General features: G+C 45.9%; 1 protein-coding gene across 3 annotated transcripts in view; it reads left to right on the plus strand.

Annotated features, from left to right (window-relative positions):
* Nucleotides 1-16,312, plus strand: part of SUFU (SUFU negative regulator of hedgehog signaling) — a 165,134-nt gene that overhangs the window by 122,863 nt on the left and 25,959 nt on the right. For 2 of the 3 annotated variants that reach the window (XM_077125879.1, XM_077125877.1), the window contains exons 5-8: nt 551-636; nt 841-913; nt 3,701-3,857; nt 5,690-5,801. In XM_077125879.1, coding sequence (XP_076981994.1) covers nt 551-636; nt 841-913; nt 3,701-3,857; nt 5,690-5,801 — 428 coding nt within the window. The remainder of the gene's footprint in view (nt 1-550; nt 637-840; nt 914-3,700; nt 3,858-5,689; nt 5,802-16,312) is intronic. The other variant, XM_077125878.1, reaches the window with a different exon arrangement.

Here is a 16,312-nt window from a genome sequence, read left to right on the forward strand (position 1 = left end):
CCAGACAGGGTGTGCACCCACCCAAACTGCAGCTTGGTGTTCATAATGGGATCTGTATAAAGGTTCAGATGGTCCCCATGAGAGTTACACAAAGGCTTAGCCTCTGGTAGGGAAGGGAGCGTAAGGAAAGGGAGCTTCTCTGCAGGCTGCTGGGGCCGCTTGATCTTGGTACTCAGCTTAAAGGCTCTCAAAATCTCCTGTTTTTATTCCCCATAATGCTAGATTGGGCAGGAATGTCTCACTGGACCTCCCTTGCTCCTAGAGGCATGGCCTGGGGACCATCCTGGGACTCAGGCCTCAGTTTTCTCCTGTGCAGCCTAGGGCTAGACTTTGGGTCTGCAGCAAGGGCAAGGGTCAGCCTTCAGTGCCCTGTCTGAGTGCCATCTCCTAGCCAGGCAGCTTCTCCCTCCTAAGAGAACCATTCTGTCTTGGAAACATCAGCCCTGAGCACAGATTTGCCTATGGTTCACCATGACGAGGTGACCTTCTGGGAAAGTGGAATGGGGAGCCAACCATTAATGCATGATGGCACCTTGTCCCTGGGTCTCAGATTGTTGGCGTCTGCACTGAGGAGCTGCACGCAGCCCAGCAGTGGAATGGACAGGGCATCCTGGAGCTGCTACGGACAGTGCCTGTGTGAGTACACCCCTGACCTACATGCTGGGGCCTGGCTCCCTGGGCCTGGGGGCGGGAATCCTTACCCTGACCATGTTTGGGGCCCCCCATTACATTGCTGTTTCAGGACTGGTTTGTCACACCAGGCCTTCCTTGCAGTCCCCAACCACTGTTTCCCAGATATAGCCCATCAGTTACCATTGTATCCCCTTTCCTTGTCCACAGCGCTGGTGGCCCCTGGCTGATAACTGACATGCGGAGGGGAGAGACCATATTTGAGATCGATCCACACCTGCAAGTATGTCTTGAGTGAGGAAAACCTTTCTAGCACATTGTGTTCTAGACCTCTTCCAAATAGCACTGGCTTTCTTCTTGGGGAAATGGAGGCGCTTTATTTGTGAGTGAATAGAAATATGGCATGATTTGGAACTTGTCTCCTGACTTTTACAGAGTGTATAATGGAGCAGAAATTTCCAGCCAGGAAAGCTTGTCTTAAACACATTTATTTTACATTTAAAAAGAATGAATTGTGTTGTATGTAAATTATACATCAATGAACCTAACTTAAAGAAAAATTAGATCACCAACAAAAGAAAACCAGTATAGTAAATATTGCTTGTTCAATATTCATTTCCTCACTTCTTCTATCTTAAAAGATTATGGATTTTTTAGGAAGTCACCCCTCCCCCACCCTGTAACAGACAATAATTGTAGGTGATATTGACCCCACCACCCAGCTCCAGGGGTGAGTGCTGATTGGACTAATGGTCCCATTCCCCTTTTACATCCTGGGCAGTTAAAGGTTGGCATTCCTTGATGTATAAAGGGAGTCTGTACACACAGGCCTATAGTTGTGCACTCACTGTGGCCTGCCTGTACAGAGTTTCAGGGTCATCTTTGGCTTCTTAGAAGAAGCATCTTTTTTGCATGCAGATGAATATTGAAAGCCATATAGAGCACACTTGGCTTTCTTATGGGCTGCTCATGAATCAGGAGCAGCAGACAGCAAATAAAGTGCCTGACACGTGTCTCCGCCTTCTGCTTTTCGTTCCCACACCACCAATTGAAGGCCTTTGTCATCTCTGAACTGTCAGGTTTCTTGAAAAACCTGTAAGCTGCAGACAGCTGCCAGGGGTTGTGTCTCTAGAGCAGGGGAAAGGTGGCAAGCAAACATGTAGCCAGCAGTCCCTGGGTTCTGTACTACAGATCTGTGAGTTCTGGGGCATAAATGCTCTCATTCACAGATGATGCTTCTCTTTATTCCTAGCACCTTTAACACTGAAGTTCTCAAATTGCTGCCAGGATCCTCTGTTATCTCTACTTTAAACTAGGTTTCCTTATAGCTTCTGCTTATGTGAGAACCGGGAACCATGAAGGCTATGTTTCCCTAAGCCTTTGTTTGCAGCCACACTGTGATCCAGCATGGGGCACTGTGGGCTGTTGTTTGGCCCATGTCGTCTAAGTGCCAAGTGCTAAGAAAGAACCTGGTCATTTGAGCTAGTAGGATAAGCAGATCATCCTTTTTCTGCATGCCAAAAACAATTCTCCCTAATCTGCAGGCTGTCTCAAGACCAGCCAGCAGGACCCAGAGCACCTAGTAGTCTTTGAAAGCAAGCAGGTGGACTATGGGGAGAAAACCCAGCTTTCTTTCCTGATGTCCCTTTCCTGATTCATCATGAATGAACTCCTCTGTACTCACTTATGCCTTTCTGGGGCCTCCTTACAATCAGTTCATTTTAGAGCTGGCTTGTGTTCCTTTGATCCGAGCTCTACCACTAACCAGCTGTGTGCCTCAAACACATCCCTTAACGTCTCTGGGTCTTAACTCTTCTTTCATTTTATTTATAAAGTTACATGGGTTGGCCAAAACGAGCTGAGAGGTATCCTCACTTCTTTACTTGGGTGAGGGGCCTCAGGGCAGCCAGTGGAGAGGGAAAAGTGCAGGCTAAATCCAAAGCAAACCAGGGCCCACACACTCCCTACATAGAACTGCTTCTCTGCAGTCAGCTTCTCAGACCCTTTCAGAATCCCCAGCTGAGCCTATGCTGATGATAGCACTGGGAAGGAGATTGTGATTGATGGGGAAAAGACATCTGGGGGCAGCGCCACCTGCTGACTGGTCTCAAGAAATAAGGACTGTACCTTGCACTTCCCCCAGGTAGGCTTCCAGCTGCAGCAGGCCAGTTTGGTGCATGTGGAATGTCAGGCAGGGAAGCGCAGGCTCTTATTGGGGTGTTCCCTCACAAGGTTTTCTTTGGCCCACATGGCTGTTTATGAGCAAGGTTGCTAGAGCCTTCCAGATGACCTTTAATCCAAAGCCCAGCATCACAAAACTGTTTCACCAGAAAATCCCAGGGATGTTCTGGGTACAACTCTTCCTTGAGGCCATTTGGAGAGCCGTGTTTAGACTCAGTAGTGCCAAGGCCTATATGAAGGCAGGGCTTCTGGTGGGGTCCCACTTCAGTCTGAGAAATGGAAACGAAATTCCATCTGGAGTCCTTTGCCAAACAGGTTAGCCTATGTGGCTTGGGGAAGCCTGGCCCTACTCTCTGGGAGCACTGTGCTGTGTGACCCCACCCTCTGGCTATTAAAAGAGGAAAGTACTGGTGTGGAGTCAGGGAGAAGTTGATATGAGTCATAGTCCTCTGGTGAATGGCAGGTTTCCACTCTGTCCTCTGTGTCAGGGACAGGGGAGGCAAAGAACTCCTTCTGGAGGATCAGGGGAGGGAGGAAGGATTGTGCCTTTCCTCAAGGAAGTAGGTGCAGTCTCTACACATCAGCTCCATGGGCCAGCGTGGGGCAGACAGAGTGTGGCTGGAAATTTGATAGGAGGAGAAGCTTCCCTTGGAATTTTCATTGTTCTTTATTCCTCTAAGCCCTACTTCCCCTGGAGGAATCCAATGACTGGCAGAGAGTGTCATCTCTTGGTAACCAAGGCAGAACAGGGGCAGAGACCCCGCTCTCCCAGCACATATCCTATGCTCAACATCTAGAGGGGCTCAATAAATACTGGAAGGGTGAGTGGTTGGGCGGGACCTTGGGCCACTAGTTCGCTGAAGGAACTCGCTGTTTGGTTCTTTTCAAGCAGGAGAGAGTTGACAAAGGCATCGAGACAGACGGCTCCAACCTGAGCGGGGTCAGTGCCAAGTGTGCCTGGGATGACCTGAGCCGGCCCCCTGAGGATGACGAGGACAGCCGTAGCATCTGTATTGGCACACAGCCCAGGCGGCTCTCTGGCAAAGGTGGGAGGGATCACCCAACTTTCCCTCTTCCTTTCCCCAGGCCTGGTTTTCAGGCTTACTAGGATGGGTCTCTAAAAAAATAGTCCAGTCAATAGTTTATTTCTTGGTCTGATTTAAACAGCAAGTGAAATCTTCCAGCAGGGTAGGATTAAGGGAGCTTTAGTGGCCCATTTCTGGTTGTTTTTCCTGTGTGTATTCCAAATGCACCACCAGCAGTGACCATTGTGTTTTAGACTTCCCTCTTGCAAGCTGAGGTAAGTGGAAGCCATAGAACAGTTACAGGAAAGGGCCATAGTCCACCCAAGTGCAAAAGAACAAGCATTGCCCACCCACAGAATTGACACAGGGCCCAACTCTGGCCTGAAAGCCATGCCAAATCCGAGGATCACTCTGGCCTCAAGCCCTCCCAGGCCTTAGACAAGAGAGGCCTAACAGTGAGGCCAGTTTACAAACTACCCCCCTCCCCCACCCTCCACCGTCCTGCAGTTACAGTGTAAGGGGCTATAGGCAGGGCACACTGTGCCCTCTGCATTCCTGATGGAGCCTTGGGGAAGGTTATAGTTCTCCTGTTGGAAGCTCATCATGCTGGTTTTGGCTGCAGGAACAGTTGTGGTTTTTAGCAAAGGATATCCCCTGACGAACTCCAAAGACGTTACAATTACATGTGTTTACCAATTATTTTTCCACTTCTTTTCTCTGCTCCTTTATCTTTTCATGTTTTTTTGAACAACAAAATACTTACAGACCTTAATAAAATATCTTCAGATGTGATAACACTGGTGAAAGTGTTTCTCTTTCCAAAAACTTAAACCTCTAGTGCAAATATCTGATCCTTTCTTTCTTCCTGTTTGTTCTTAATGGTGTGCTGAGCCCTCTGGGGGGTTCAGAGAGAGTTGCTTTTCATAAAAGGAGGGATTTTTAATCTCTCTAAAATTTTAACCATTATTGGCTATTTTTTTTTAAGTATAAAAGTAATCCACGTCATTGTAACCTGGAAAAGTTAATAATCATTTCCTCTCCACTCTAAGCCCAGCCTTTGGACAACAAATGTTAATTTGCTTGGGTGTATTGTATGTGTGTGTGTGTGTGTGGTGGGAAATTTGCAGAGGTGAATCTTAGATGAAAATCTCTATATGTGGACCAGATTAGTAAGCTTCACCACCAATGACCAGCAAAGCACTTTGCAAAGAAATAATTCCATCAAGGGATTCCTCTCCTGTCTCCTGGCCCTAACCAGATCCATGAAGAGGCAGAGTTCCTGGGTAAGGGACAACATGGGGAGATAACCTCAGCATCCCACTGATCCAGGCCTAAGAAAAAGGGGTGGCCAGGAAGGATACTAGTAGAGTACCCAGAACCCAGAAATTAGTGTAAGAGGCACCTACCCATTCATGGCAGGGCTCTTGCAGTTCTTATCCTCACCCATTGCAGTGCGCAGAATTCTATTATAGTCTTGGGTAGTGGCAAAGGCCTTGTCAGTCAGTCACTGTCTGGATCTATTTTAAAGGTAAGCTGACAGCCTGTGATGCTTGAAGAGAAAGGACTACAGAGAAGAGCTCTGTCTTGAGAGCTCTTCTGAAGTCCAGAGGCCACCCTTTGTCTTCTATAAGAATGGTATTCTTCAGCCCAGGTGTTTCTTGAGAGCATGGTGCCCCATCTGCCCTTTGCATGGTCCGCACTCACTGGATCTCATGTCAGGATGCCTAGGGCAGGCTGGGACTGGCTGGCCTTGAGCTTTCCCCAGTGTATCTACAGAGCCAGGTTTCAAGGGCGGTGTTGGGGGATGCTGGGAGCCCAAAGAGCCAGTAGGCAACCTAGTGGTGTCATTGCAGATACAGAGCAAATCCGAGAGACGCTGAGGAGAGGACTTGAGATCAACAGCAAACCTGTCCTTCCACCAATCAACCCTCAGCGGCAGAACGGCTTCACCCACGACAGGGCCCCGTAAGTTTCCCACCCACCCACAGGGGGATTTAGTATTGCTTCCTGACAACAGTGGTAAGGGATCCTGTCGAGGGGCTTGTCAACCCATGGCTGAGACAAGGGGGCAGTTTTTTCTTGAATGAGAGAGACTCATTCTCATGAGAGCTTGCACAAGAGCGAACAATGCCCATAGCTAAAGTCTGGGGGCTCTGGTCTTGAAGGCAGGCATGGTCTGGAACACACAAATCTATGGGACCTTAGATTAGGAAAGGGCCTCAGAGGGGACCCGATGGACTGGGAATATAAACATCAGTAAATATTTACACGGGCTGTGTGAACAGACAGGAGGCCAGGTTGGGGCAAAATCTAACTTGGGGCCTCCCAGCCTTGTGGGAGCCCATTGTGCTGAGTACAGTTCCCCTCCTTATCTCAGCCTCGGCCAGAATTGCCCTTCCTTCCTTCCTGGAGCCTGGTCTCCGGCTGATAGCTGCAACCCCAGGGGCCTCCCTGTCTGGCCAGCCCCATATTGGTTGCCTGCTGCTGAGGCCCCTCTTCCTGCCTCCGTTCCCTGGGGTCCAGGGAAGGGAAAGGAAGTCCTTTGCAGACCTCTGTTGCCTCCCCAGAGGCCCCTGTAGCCCTTGGGAGAGACTGTGGCCATCCAGCCATCAGAGCTTCTTCCTGTTGACCTCTTCTTCTCTGATCAGAGACAAATGGTGGGCAGGACTAGAGCTGGATGCCTCCCTATGCCCTTAGTCCCAGGGAAGCTCTAGGGAAGAGCTGCTGGCAAGGGATGCCTGGGAGTTGGCAGCCCAGAGCAGGAACCCTGTCTGCCAGGGAGGAAATTGTTATGCCCTCGGCTAAATGGGAGGCAGACTAATCCTGCAAGGCCAGGGTAATCTGTCCCTCTTCTAAGAAGTCTTTATTACACACTTGCTGTGTGGCAAGCCCAGGACCCAGGGGGCCATGTGGGGTGCTGCAGGCCTTTCCTTTGGAAAAGCATGACTGAAACAATTAACTTTAATGGTGTGAGTCTGGCTGTAGATGCAGTTTGTTGGAAATGGCTTCTTTGGGTTTTAGCTCTAGTTTCTCATTCATGAACCCCAGAAGTGATAGTGATTCGGTATACTATAGAAAGAAGAGGACACCATGATCTGGAGTAGTTAGGGAGGGCTTCTTGGAGGAGGCAGAAAGTGAACTGGAACTCAAAGACATCCTAGAATTTTAACAAGCAGGAGAAAGAGCTGTAGGGGATAGAATAAGAGATCTGGCTAGGTAAAGTTAAGGCTGCAACCTGGGAGCAGATTTTAAAATAGGGCGGAACAAAATGGCTTATTTGGTGACTCTACCATCCAGAAGCCATGAGAATTGGGCTCTTTAACAAGAGCCTGGAGAAGCCTCTACCACCACCTCAGAGTGACTTTTGACTCCAGTCTTTAGGTTTCTTTAGCCAGCAGCCTTGAAGTTACTGGTTTGAGGCACTCTGGTCCTCCCTTGGCCACAGAATATAGGCAGGCTGGGTTATGAGACATCTGGCAGCTCTCTGCTTTGAGTCTGAACTCTGTCCCAGAGGCTACATTCCTTCCTATGCCCTGAGCTTAGCTTCTTACTCTGGGCCCCTTTGGCACTGGCAGGAGGCTGGGAGGTTCATGGAGGTTTGAAGGCTCAAACAGATTACCTGTAACTTGTAGACGTTCTCAGACCAGATGGCCTTTCCTTCTCTGGAAAGCCAGGAGGTCTCTGGGTAGTAGGGCAGGAATTCCTGCAGAGGACACATTCCTCCCGCTCCTCCCATGTATCTGAGACAGGCCTGAGCTCTCATGCTGAGCCCCCAGGCATTGTGAGGGGACACAATGCTCTGGGTTCCTGTAGACACACACACAGACCCAGACTCAGCCCAGTCCCTGACTGGGCAGGGAAGCATCAGTTCTGGTCAGAGGGCTAGCTATATACAAGCAGAGAGGCTGCTGCCTCCACCCCTTGGCCTGAGTTACTGAGACACAGTGGGGAATAGACTGGAGATATCAGCCCTCTGGGGTAGTCTCCCTTCCCTGCAGCTCATGTGTACCCAGTCAGGTCTCTAAAGTGCCAGAATCTTCAATCCACGGGGAATCAGAATGTCTCCTCTGAAGTTCTCAGTGCTGGTTACAGATTTTTTAGCAATTGGTTGAGAAATTATTCTTCTTCCTTAGGCAAGAACATTTTCCAACACTCAAGTCTCTAAGATTCCAGCTCCCTGTTATCTCAGGATCGATGATGATGGACTCAGTTCAGATTAGCAAGCACAATCGTAATATCTGTACTGCGCACTTGGGGACTTGACCCCATTTCAGATAAACTGCATGGATTGCAACTGAAAACACCAACCCAAAATGTGCTGGCACCAGTGTTTGCTCCTCTCCCTGTCGGGGAGCAGCCAGCGTGGGCCTTATTTTGTCTAAGTGTCTGGTTTTCCTTTAGTCAGGATTTCTGAACTGGAGAGCTCTGATGCATGGATCTTCATGGCTCCATACATGGTATGAAGAGGCTATGAGGGTCAGAACAGCTGATCCAGGCTGGGTTAGCAGCTGGGTTCTGGCCTATTTGGGAGAATCAGGCACTCGCTCTTTTCACACCTCAGTAGCAACTAACACTTACATAGTTCTTACTACGTGCCAACTAATGATCTAAGTGCTTTATACATATATTAATTTAATTCATCCTCATAGCCATTCTGTGAAGCAGATGATCTTATTATTCCCCTTTTACAGATGACAAAACTGAGGTATGGTATTGATAGCCTAATAAGGTCACTTATCCGAGGTTTGTAGGGGTGGAGCTTGAGAGATCTTAGTCATTAAACATGTGTGGTCTTCCGTACCCCATTCACAGAGACCCCCTGGAACAACACTTCTCTCTGAGTTAGTAGTGGCCCTTATCTACCTGTAGCTTGACACTGAGGACAAGGCTAAAACCCCAAGTCAGGAGCTTCCTGTGCTTATTTAACTCTAAGCAAGGACATGCCATAGCCTTGGTGATTCCAAATCCCAGAAATAACAAGCTGTGTCATAATTGGCTCATTTATACCAGAATTACTTTTTGACACATGGCCCATTTTCTTCATTTCAGAAACAAAAGCAGTCCTATCTCTAGCCCCTCCACCACCTCGGGGCCAGGGATTGATTTCTTTCTTTCTTGAGGCCTTGCTTCCTGCTTCCCAGAAAGACAGGCCCCTCTGGGTAACCTGCTACTCTCCCAGTCTCTGTCACCAGTCCTCCTCCCACTGCCTTCCCGGAGAGCCCTTGGCCCTCTTTGGGGCTTCTTCTAGCATTTCACAACCCTTGCATTCCATCTGTAAAATTTGTATCTGGCTTTTCCCGAGATGATCAGTTGAGAAAAGCCTCCTTCGGCTGGCTGGCGCCTCCCTTCCAACTGTCTGCTTGGGTGAGTTTGGAAAATGGGCAAAGGAACCACTTCGTGCCACTGAGGACAGCCTCACTTACAGACTGCTACCTGCCAGCGTTTATAGGGGCCTGGGGAAAATGTCATGGACATCCTCTCTGTCTGAGATCACCTATTAGGAATGGGCTGCTCTTTGGAGTCTGGCCCTAGCTACCATCTCTCCACAGTGATTTGGGGGACGCCTGTGGCCAGGTGCATCACATGGAGATGTTTGCATTTCTATAAACTCACAGAGCTGGCAACCCGGGCCAGTATTCCAGGACCTCCTCCTCCCTCTGCCAGTGACTCACACACTGACCGAGGGTGGGCAGACCTTCAGGGAGCTCTCTGGGTCAGGTACCCTCTCACGGGGCAGGGACTTGTGGGTATGTGTACACGTGTTGGAATGGGAAGTTTCTTGGCTGTGGGAAAAGCGCTTTGTGATTGAAGACATCATTAAAAAGCAAACTAGTCTCATTGGTGAGCCGAGTTTCTTGGTCTTTTGGAACTACACCAGTGACTTTTAAGGCATTTTCTTTGCCTTGATTTCCTGGAGAATTAAGATTCTGTAGCATGGATTATTGTGTTCTGATATTCTTATCTGCCCCCACCTCACTCATACACACATACACACAAATGTACACACATATATTTCTGTCCACTTTATATTATTTTGAGGGTCTCTGCTCCATCTCTTTGCCTTTTGGACGGGGTGATTTCTGCTTCCTCTCTTCCCATCTTGAATAGCTTATAACCTAGCAGAGAGTCTTCCTTTAGAGAGAAGTTGTTCTGTTTTTCTCAACTTATAAGTCCCGTGAAGATTTATTAGAAGAAAATATCTAGTTTGCATACAACCTACCAGTGAGACCAGTGAGTTTGAATAAAGGAAGGTGAGTTTTCCTTTGGGAAAACAACTGGGCTGTTGTCACCACTCTCACGCAGAGCAGTCTTTGGTATCCAGACCTCGTGGGTTCACGTCAGTGTAGCGGCCAGCCTGGAGCCTGAGTCTGTCTCATTGGCTTCCCCTACCACTCCCACGCTGGGGAAGTACAGTTGTTTTCACTGGAGAGAACACCCAGAGAGAACCAGCCCTCCTTCTCAGGGCCCTCACCAGTTTCTGCAGGGCTGAGGGAGGAAGGGCCAAGGCCTCTCAGCATCCTGCTTTTTGCCTGCCTTGCTGTGATCCTTGTTTGTCGTGCTAAGTGCCTTTATGGACCTTCTCAGAAACACGTTGGAAAGTGAAGAATCAGGGACTTTGCAGGGTCTTTATGTGCGTTTCTCATAAGTACACATTGGAAAGGACAGAACAAGGGACTCCACAGAAAATCTGCCGTGGGTACGTTTCTGTTTTAACCCCATGCTCTTTTCCACTTTCCCAAACAGATTAAGCCATGACCACTGTTAATACCCCAATTTCAGAGTTCATCACTGGCTCTTTGAACTCTCAGTTCAAATGCTACATCTCCCTTCCCAGGGTTGCACAATCAGGAGTATTTTTATTATCCATCCTTGACCCTCAGTATCACCAGCACTTCAGCAATGAGTCACTTCTCCAGGGAAGAGAAAAGGAAGGCTCAAAGATGAGAGCTGGAGAGGGAAATGACTCAGTGTCTCAAAAAAGGGAAAGCCAAGGGCTCTAACTAGCGTGGCTCATTTAGGAAAGCAGGGGTCCTAATATCCCACCCAGATAAGAAGGTGAAGTCAGTGGATGGAGGTCCCTGATTCCCAGAGGGGTTAGTAATTGATTAGGGAATCCTCCAGCCTTTACTTGCCCTGTCTTCTTCAGCAACACTCTGCTTACCTTATCTTAGTCCATCTTGGTGATTTTCATAGTGAAATTATTGCATTTTATTATTTGGTTTTGATGTTTACCAATAATCGTTTGTGGTCTTTTACATCTGGTATTGTCCCTATTGGGAAATTTGTCAGAATGACGAGGTAATACAGCCTTGTCCAATACTAGGAAACTTGATGACTCTCAGTGCCTGGTCCCTAGAAGACACATATGTCTGTTTCAGGGTAATTATCTGCTCAGATAACTATAAAGCTCACTGCATATGTGTGTGTGCTTAACAGTAACTGTAATGATGAGCTGGTTCCCCTCTTTCCATACCCACACCCAGAAGGAGGACCTGCAAGTGGCTCTCTCTCTGGATAGTTCAGCGTTTTTATCAGCAATCAGAAAGCAAAGGGAGTAATATCCCAGGCTAGAAGCAGAGGCCAGAGGTTGAGCTGGACTCAGCAGACCAAAGCCACTCCACCTCCAAGTAGTTGCCAACTCTAATGCTTCCCCAAGGAAAAGGCCTCAAGTTGTGTAGCCACTTTAGATGTCATGACCATCACAGGACTGAGATTGTAACTAAAAGGAGGTTTGGTGATTTCGCTCCTCTTTCCATTCTGCTAAGGCTGATATAACTAGTACCCTTAGGCTAAAACAGAAGAATTAGAACTTTTCAGTCGGAAGAGACCAGGGTGGAGAAAAAATTTGGATCGGGTTCTGTCAGTAAAAAGCAGGTAGGCCAGAGTGATTCAATCAGTGAGGGAAAAGTATTTGCAAAGCCCCCTTTGGGGAATGGTGAGAACGGGGAGAAATTCAACTTCCCCAAGTTGAATTCTTGATATTCTCACAAGCAGTGTGGACAACCAAAGCTACAAACTGAGCCCCTAGTCTTGGGGTTTGTTCATATGAACCTTAACCCCACAAAGAATAGGTCAAGTCTACTTAAAATTTAGACCTAAGAGTCATCCCCAAGAGAGCCTCTTTTGTTGCTCAGATGTGGCCTCTCTCTCCAGCCAACACAACAAGCAATCTCACCACTCTCCCCCTGTCTACGTGGGACATGACTCCCAGGGGTGTGGACCTTCCTGGCAACGTGGGACAGAAATCCTAGAATGAGCTGAGACTCAGCATCAAGGGATTGAGAAAACCTTCTCGACCAAAAGGGGGAAGAGTGAAATGAGACAAAGTGTCAATGGCTAAGAGATTCCAAACAGAGTCGAGAGGTTATCCTGGAGGTTATTCTTACGCATTGAGTAGATATCACCTTGTTATTCAAGATGTAATGGAGAGGCTGGAGGGAACTGCCTGAAAATGTAGAGCTGTGTTCCAGTAGCCATGTTTCTTGATGATTGAATGATGATATAGCTTTCACAATGTGACTGTGTGATTGTGAAAACCTTGTGTCTGATGCTCCTTTTATCTACCTTGTCAACAGACGAGTAGAATATATGGAATAAAAATAAATAATAGGGGGAACAAATGTTAAAAATAAATTTAGTTGAAATGCTAGTGATCAGTGAAAGCGAGGGGTAAGGGGTATGGTAGGTATAATATTTTTTTTCTTTTTTTTATGTTTTCGTTTTAGTTCTTTTTCTATTGTCTGTTTATTTCTTTTTCTGAATGGATGCAAATGTTCTAAGAAATGATGAATATGCAACTAAGTGATGATATTGTGAATTACTGATTATCTATGTTAATTTTTATTTCATTTGTTAATTTTTTAAATTAATAAATAAATTTAAAAAAAAAAAAAGCAAGTAGGGTGAATAGGGCCATGTGCTGTAAACTATACCGTACTGGAAACTGGAATCCTACTGTGACACTGAAAGGAAAGGATATATAAAAAGTCACCTTACCTTATGCAGTAAGAAGTATAAATATAGACTGTGTTCTGTAGAGAGATGTTAACAAAGAAATAAGTGGAAAGATTTAGATCAATTTCTGAATTACTGAAAGGCTTCAATTGAGGTACCTCTAAGCCATCTTGTAAGCCATCCCTTACTGTTTCCAATACAGGAGGAATCCTGGGCTGGACATGTTCTTGTGGCTGAGCAGTATTGAATATTGCCATGTGCTAGGCCCTGTGCTATGGGCTGCTGTTGTCCTGATTTTACAAATGAGAAAACTGAGGCTTAGTTAGGTTGTATAACTTATCGAGGGGCCAACTTCTAGGAATAAGTGTCAGAACAGGAATTGGAACACTGGGTTGTCTGATTCTATGTTGTTTGCCTCTTTACCACTGTTCGCTATCTGTGAAAGAGGGCTAAAAGTGGAGGAGGTGTCTGCCAATTCACAGGAAAAGAAACTGGAAAGAGAGCCTTAGAAGCCTACATATCAGTGCACAGAGTAAAGCTGGTATTTTAGTCTGTCTGGAAATCCAGGAGGATGGCAGATCAAAGGGAGATCATTTGGGTGTGAGAGATATACTAAACAATAAAGTGAAATTTCCTGGAGAGATGCTCTATCAGAATGAATGAGGAAGACATGAGTTCTGGGAAACAGGCTTTAACATGAGAAAGAAGCCAGGGGAATCACTAGGATGATTCCATGATGACAATTGTGCAGCAAGAATGGAGGACAACCAGCCCAGACTGAAATAGGTTGAAAGGATCCTCTGGAGAACTGTCTTCAAAAACTTGATGTATTTATCAAGTTTTGGGAGAATCTGGTAGATGATTAGTATTTAATTTAGGATTGAATTATTGATAAACACATAGAAAATTGGCAGTCATTAAATCTAAGGAAAATAGAAAATTACACCAGAAAGTAAAAGTAATCATAGTACACTACATGGCTCAGCTTTAAATAACATTGAAATAGTCATAATGACAACACTTAATGCTGATCTAAACTTATGATACATTTATCTTGGAAGGATGGGGAGGCAAGAGAGAGTTAAAAGACCATCTTCCCTAATAAGAAGTCAGTAGGTAAAGACTAAAACTTAAATACTGGGAAGTAGCAGTAAAATATATTGAGATATCAGTAAAAGTACACACAAACAACACAAATCAGCTAAAAGAGGTGAAAGTGGGAACACTGCTGACTATTGTAATGAGCCTTATAGAACTGTTCGACTCTTTAAGCTTAAAAAAAGTCAGAGCTATTGGTGAAAAGAAAGGACATATTCCAGGTAAAAATTTAAAAATTGGCACTGAGGCAAGCTCTAGTCATGAAGAGGAACTTCAGCTTCCCCAGCATCAGGCTAAGAATTGAAGGTGAGTAGTAGATAACTGCCAGACAGACCTCATAGAAAGCGTCTGTTGAGAGTAAAGGATGGACAACCAAAACTACAGGCTGAGCCCCCAGTCTTGGGGTTTGTTCATATGAAACTTAACCCCACAAAGGATAGGTCAAGTCTACTTAAAATTTAGGCCTAAGAGTCACCCCCAAGAGAGCCTCTTTTGTTGCTCAGATGTGGCCTCTCCCTCCAGCTAACATGACGAGCAGTCTCACCACCCTCCCCCTCTCTGCGTGGGACATGACTCCCAGGGGTGTGGACCTTCCTGGCAACGTGGGACAGAAATCCTGGAATGAGCTGAGACTCAGCATCAAGGGACTGAGAAAAACCCTAGAATGAGCTGAGAATTAACATCAAGGGATTGAGAGAACCTTCTCGACCAAAAGGGGGAAGAGTTAAATGAGACTAAGTGTCAATGGCTGAGAGATTCCAAACAGAGTTGAGAGGTTATCCTGGAAGTTATTCTTACGCATTAAGTAGATATCACCTTGTTGTTCAAGATATAGTGGAGAGGCTGGAGGGAACTGCCTGAAAATGTAGAGCTGTGTTCCAGTAGCCATGTTTCTTGATGATGGTTGAACAATGATATAGCTTTCACAATGTGACTCTTTGAATGTGAAAACCTTGTGTCTGATGCTCCTTTTATCTACTGTATCAACAAAAGAGTAGAACATATGGAATAAAAATAAATAATAGGGGGAACAAACATTAAAATAAATTTAGTTTGAAATGCTAGTGGTAAATGAAAAGGAGGGTAAAGGGTATGGTATGTATAACTTTCTTTTCTCTATTATCATTTTATTTCTTTTTCTGTTGTCTTTTTATTTCTTTTTCTAAATCGATGCAAATGTTCTAAGAAATTATGAATATGCAACTATGTGATGATATTAAGAATTACTGATTATATAGGTAGAATGGAATGATATCTTATTGTTTTGTTTGTTTGTTAGTTTTTTTTAATTAATTAAAAAAAAAAAGAGTAAAGGAAATGATGAGGGAACTATGCTGCAGACCTCCTGCTCACCAGCAAGGAGGTTGATGAATTAGAAGTAGCAGGACCTTTTGAGAAAGCATGTCAGCAGGGCAGATGGAGTTCAGGAGGGAAAACCCTGGGCTCTATCAGAGCAGCATCTGCTCAGCATTCTCCAGAGAGAGTCCTCACAGCATTTTAGGGGGTTTTGTTAGGTGGTATGTGAAAGGGGGGTTCTCTGGCTAAGGTTGGAAAATGCCAACTTACACAAAATGAAAGCAGTTTATTTTCTTTCTGTAGTTCTTTTCAGTGTCTTCAAAGTGCCAACATTCTGTAACTCTAATCTGAGATATGGTGTCTTGCATTCCCCAGCCCTTATCACACCTGCTTTTCTAGAAGCTTCTCTCAGATTAAAATCCCATTAAATAGTTTCCCAGTGCCTGTCCATGCAAAAAAAGATCCCATTAAATACCCTTTCAGAAGCCCTACCCTATCTTCTAAGAAGGTAGTTCTTTGAAGAATTCAGTGAAAAAATAGATATCTCTTCATGGTCTGGAACCCCAAAAGAAAAGACCACACAAAAGGAATGGGAGGTTGGAACCTTGAGTAGGACATAAGACTTTGTTGGTTTGTCCAGAGTGATGTCCCGATGAATCCCAGAGTGATTTGATCAGTGAATAAAAAAGTATTTGCAAAGTCCCCTTTGGGGAATGGTGAGAACAGGGGAAAATTCAACTTCCCCAAGCTGAATTCTTGATATTCTCACAAGCAGTGTGGACAACCAAAGCTATAGGCTGACACCCAGTCTTGGAATTTGTTCATATGAAACTTAACCCCACAAAGGATAGGTCAAGCCTACTTAAAATTAGGCCTAAGAGTCACCCCCAAGAGAGCCTCTTTTGTTGCTCAGATGTGGCCTCTCTCTCCAGCCAACATAACAAGCAAACTCACCACCCTCCCCCTGTCTACGTGGGACATGACTCCCAGGGATGTGGATCTTCCTGGCAACATGGGACAGAAATCCTAGAATGAGCTGAAACTGAGCATTAAGGGATTGAGAAAACCTTCTTGACCAAAAGAGGGAAGAGTGAAATGAGACAAAGTGTCAATGGCTAAAAGAGTCC

This window comes from Tamandua tetradactyla, chromosome 13 (assembly GCF_023851605.1).
Source record: "Tamandua tetradactyla isolate mTamTet1 chromosome 13, mTamTet1.pri, whole genome shotgun sequence".
Lineage (NCBI taxonomy): Eukaryota > Metazoa > Chordata > Mammalia > Pilosa > Myrmecophagidae > Tamandua > Tamandua tetradactyla.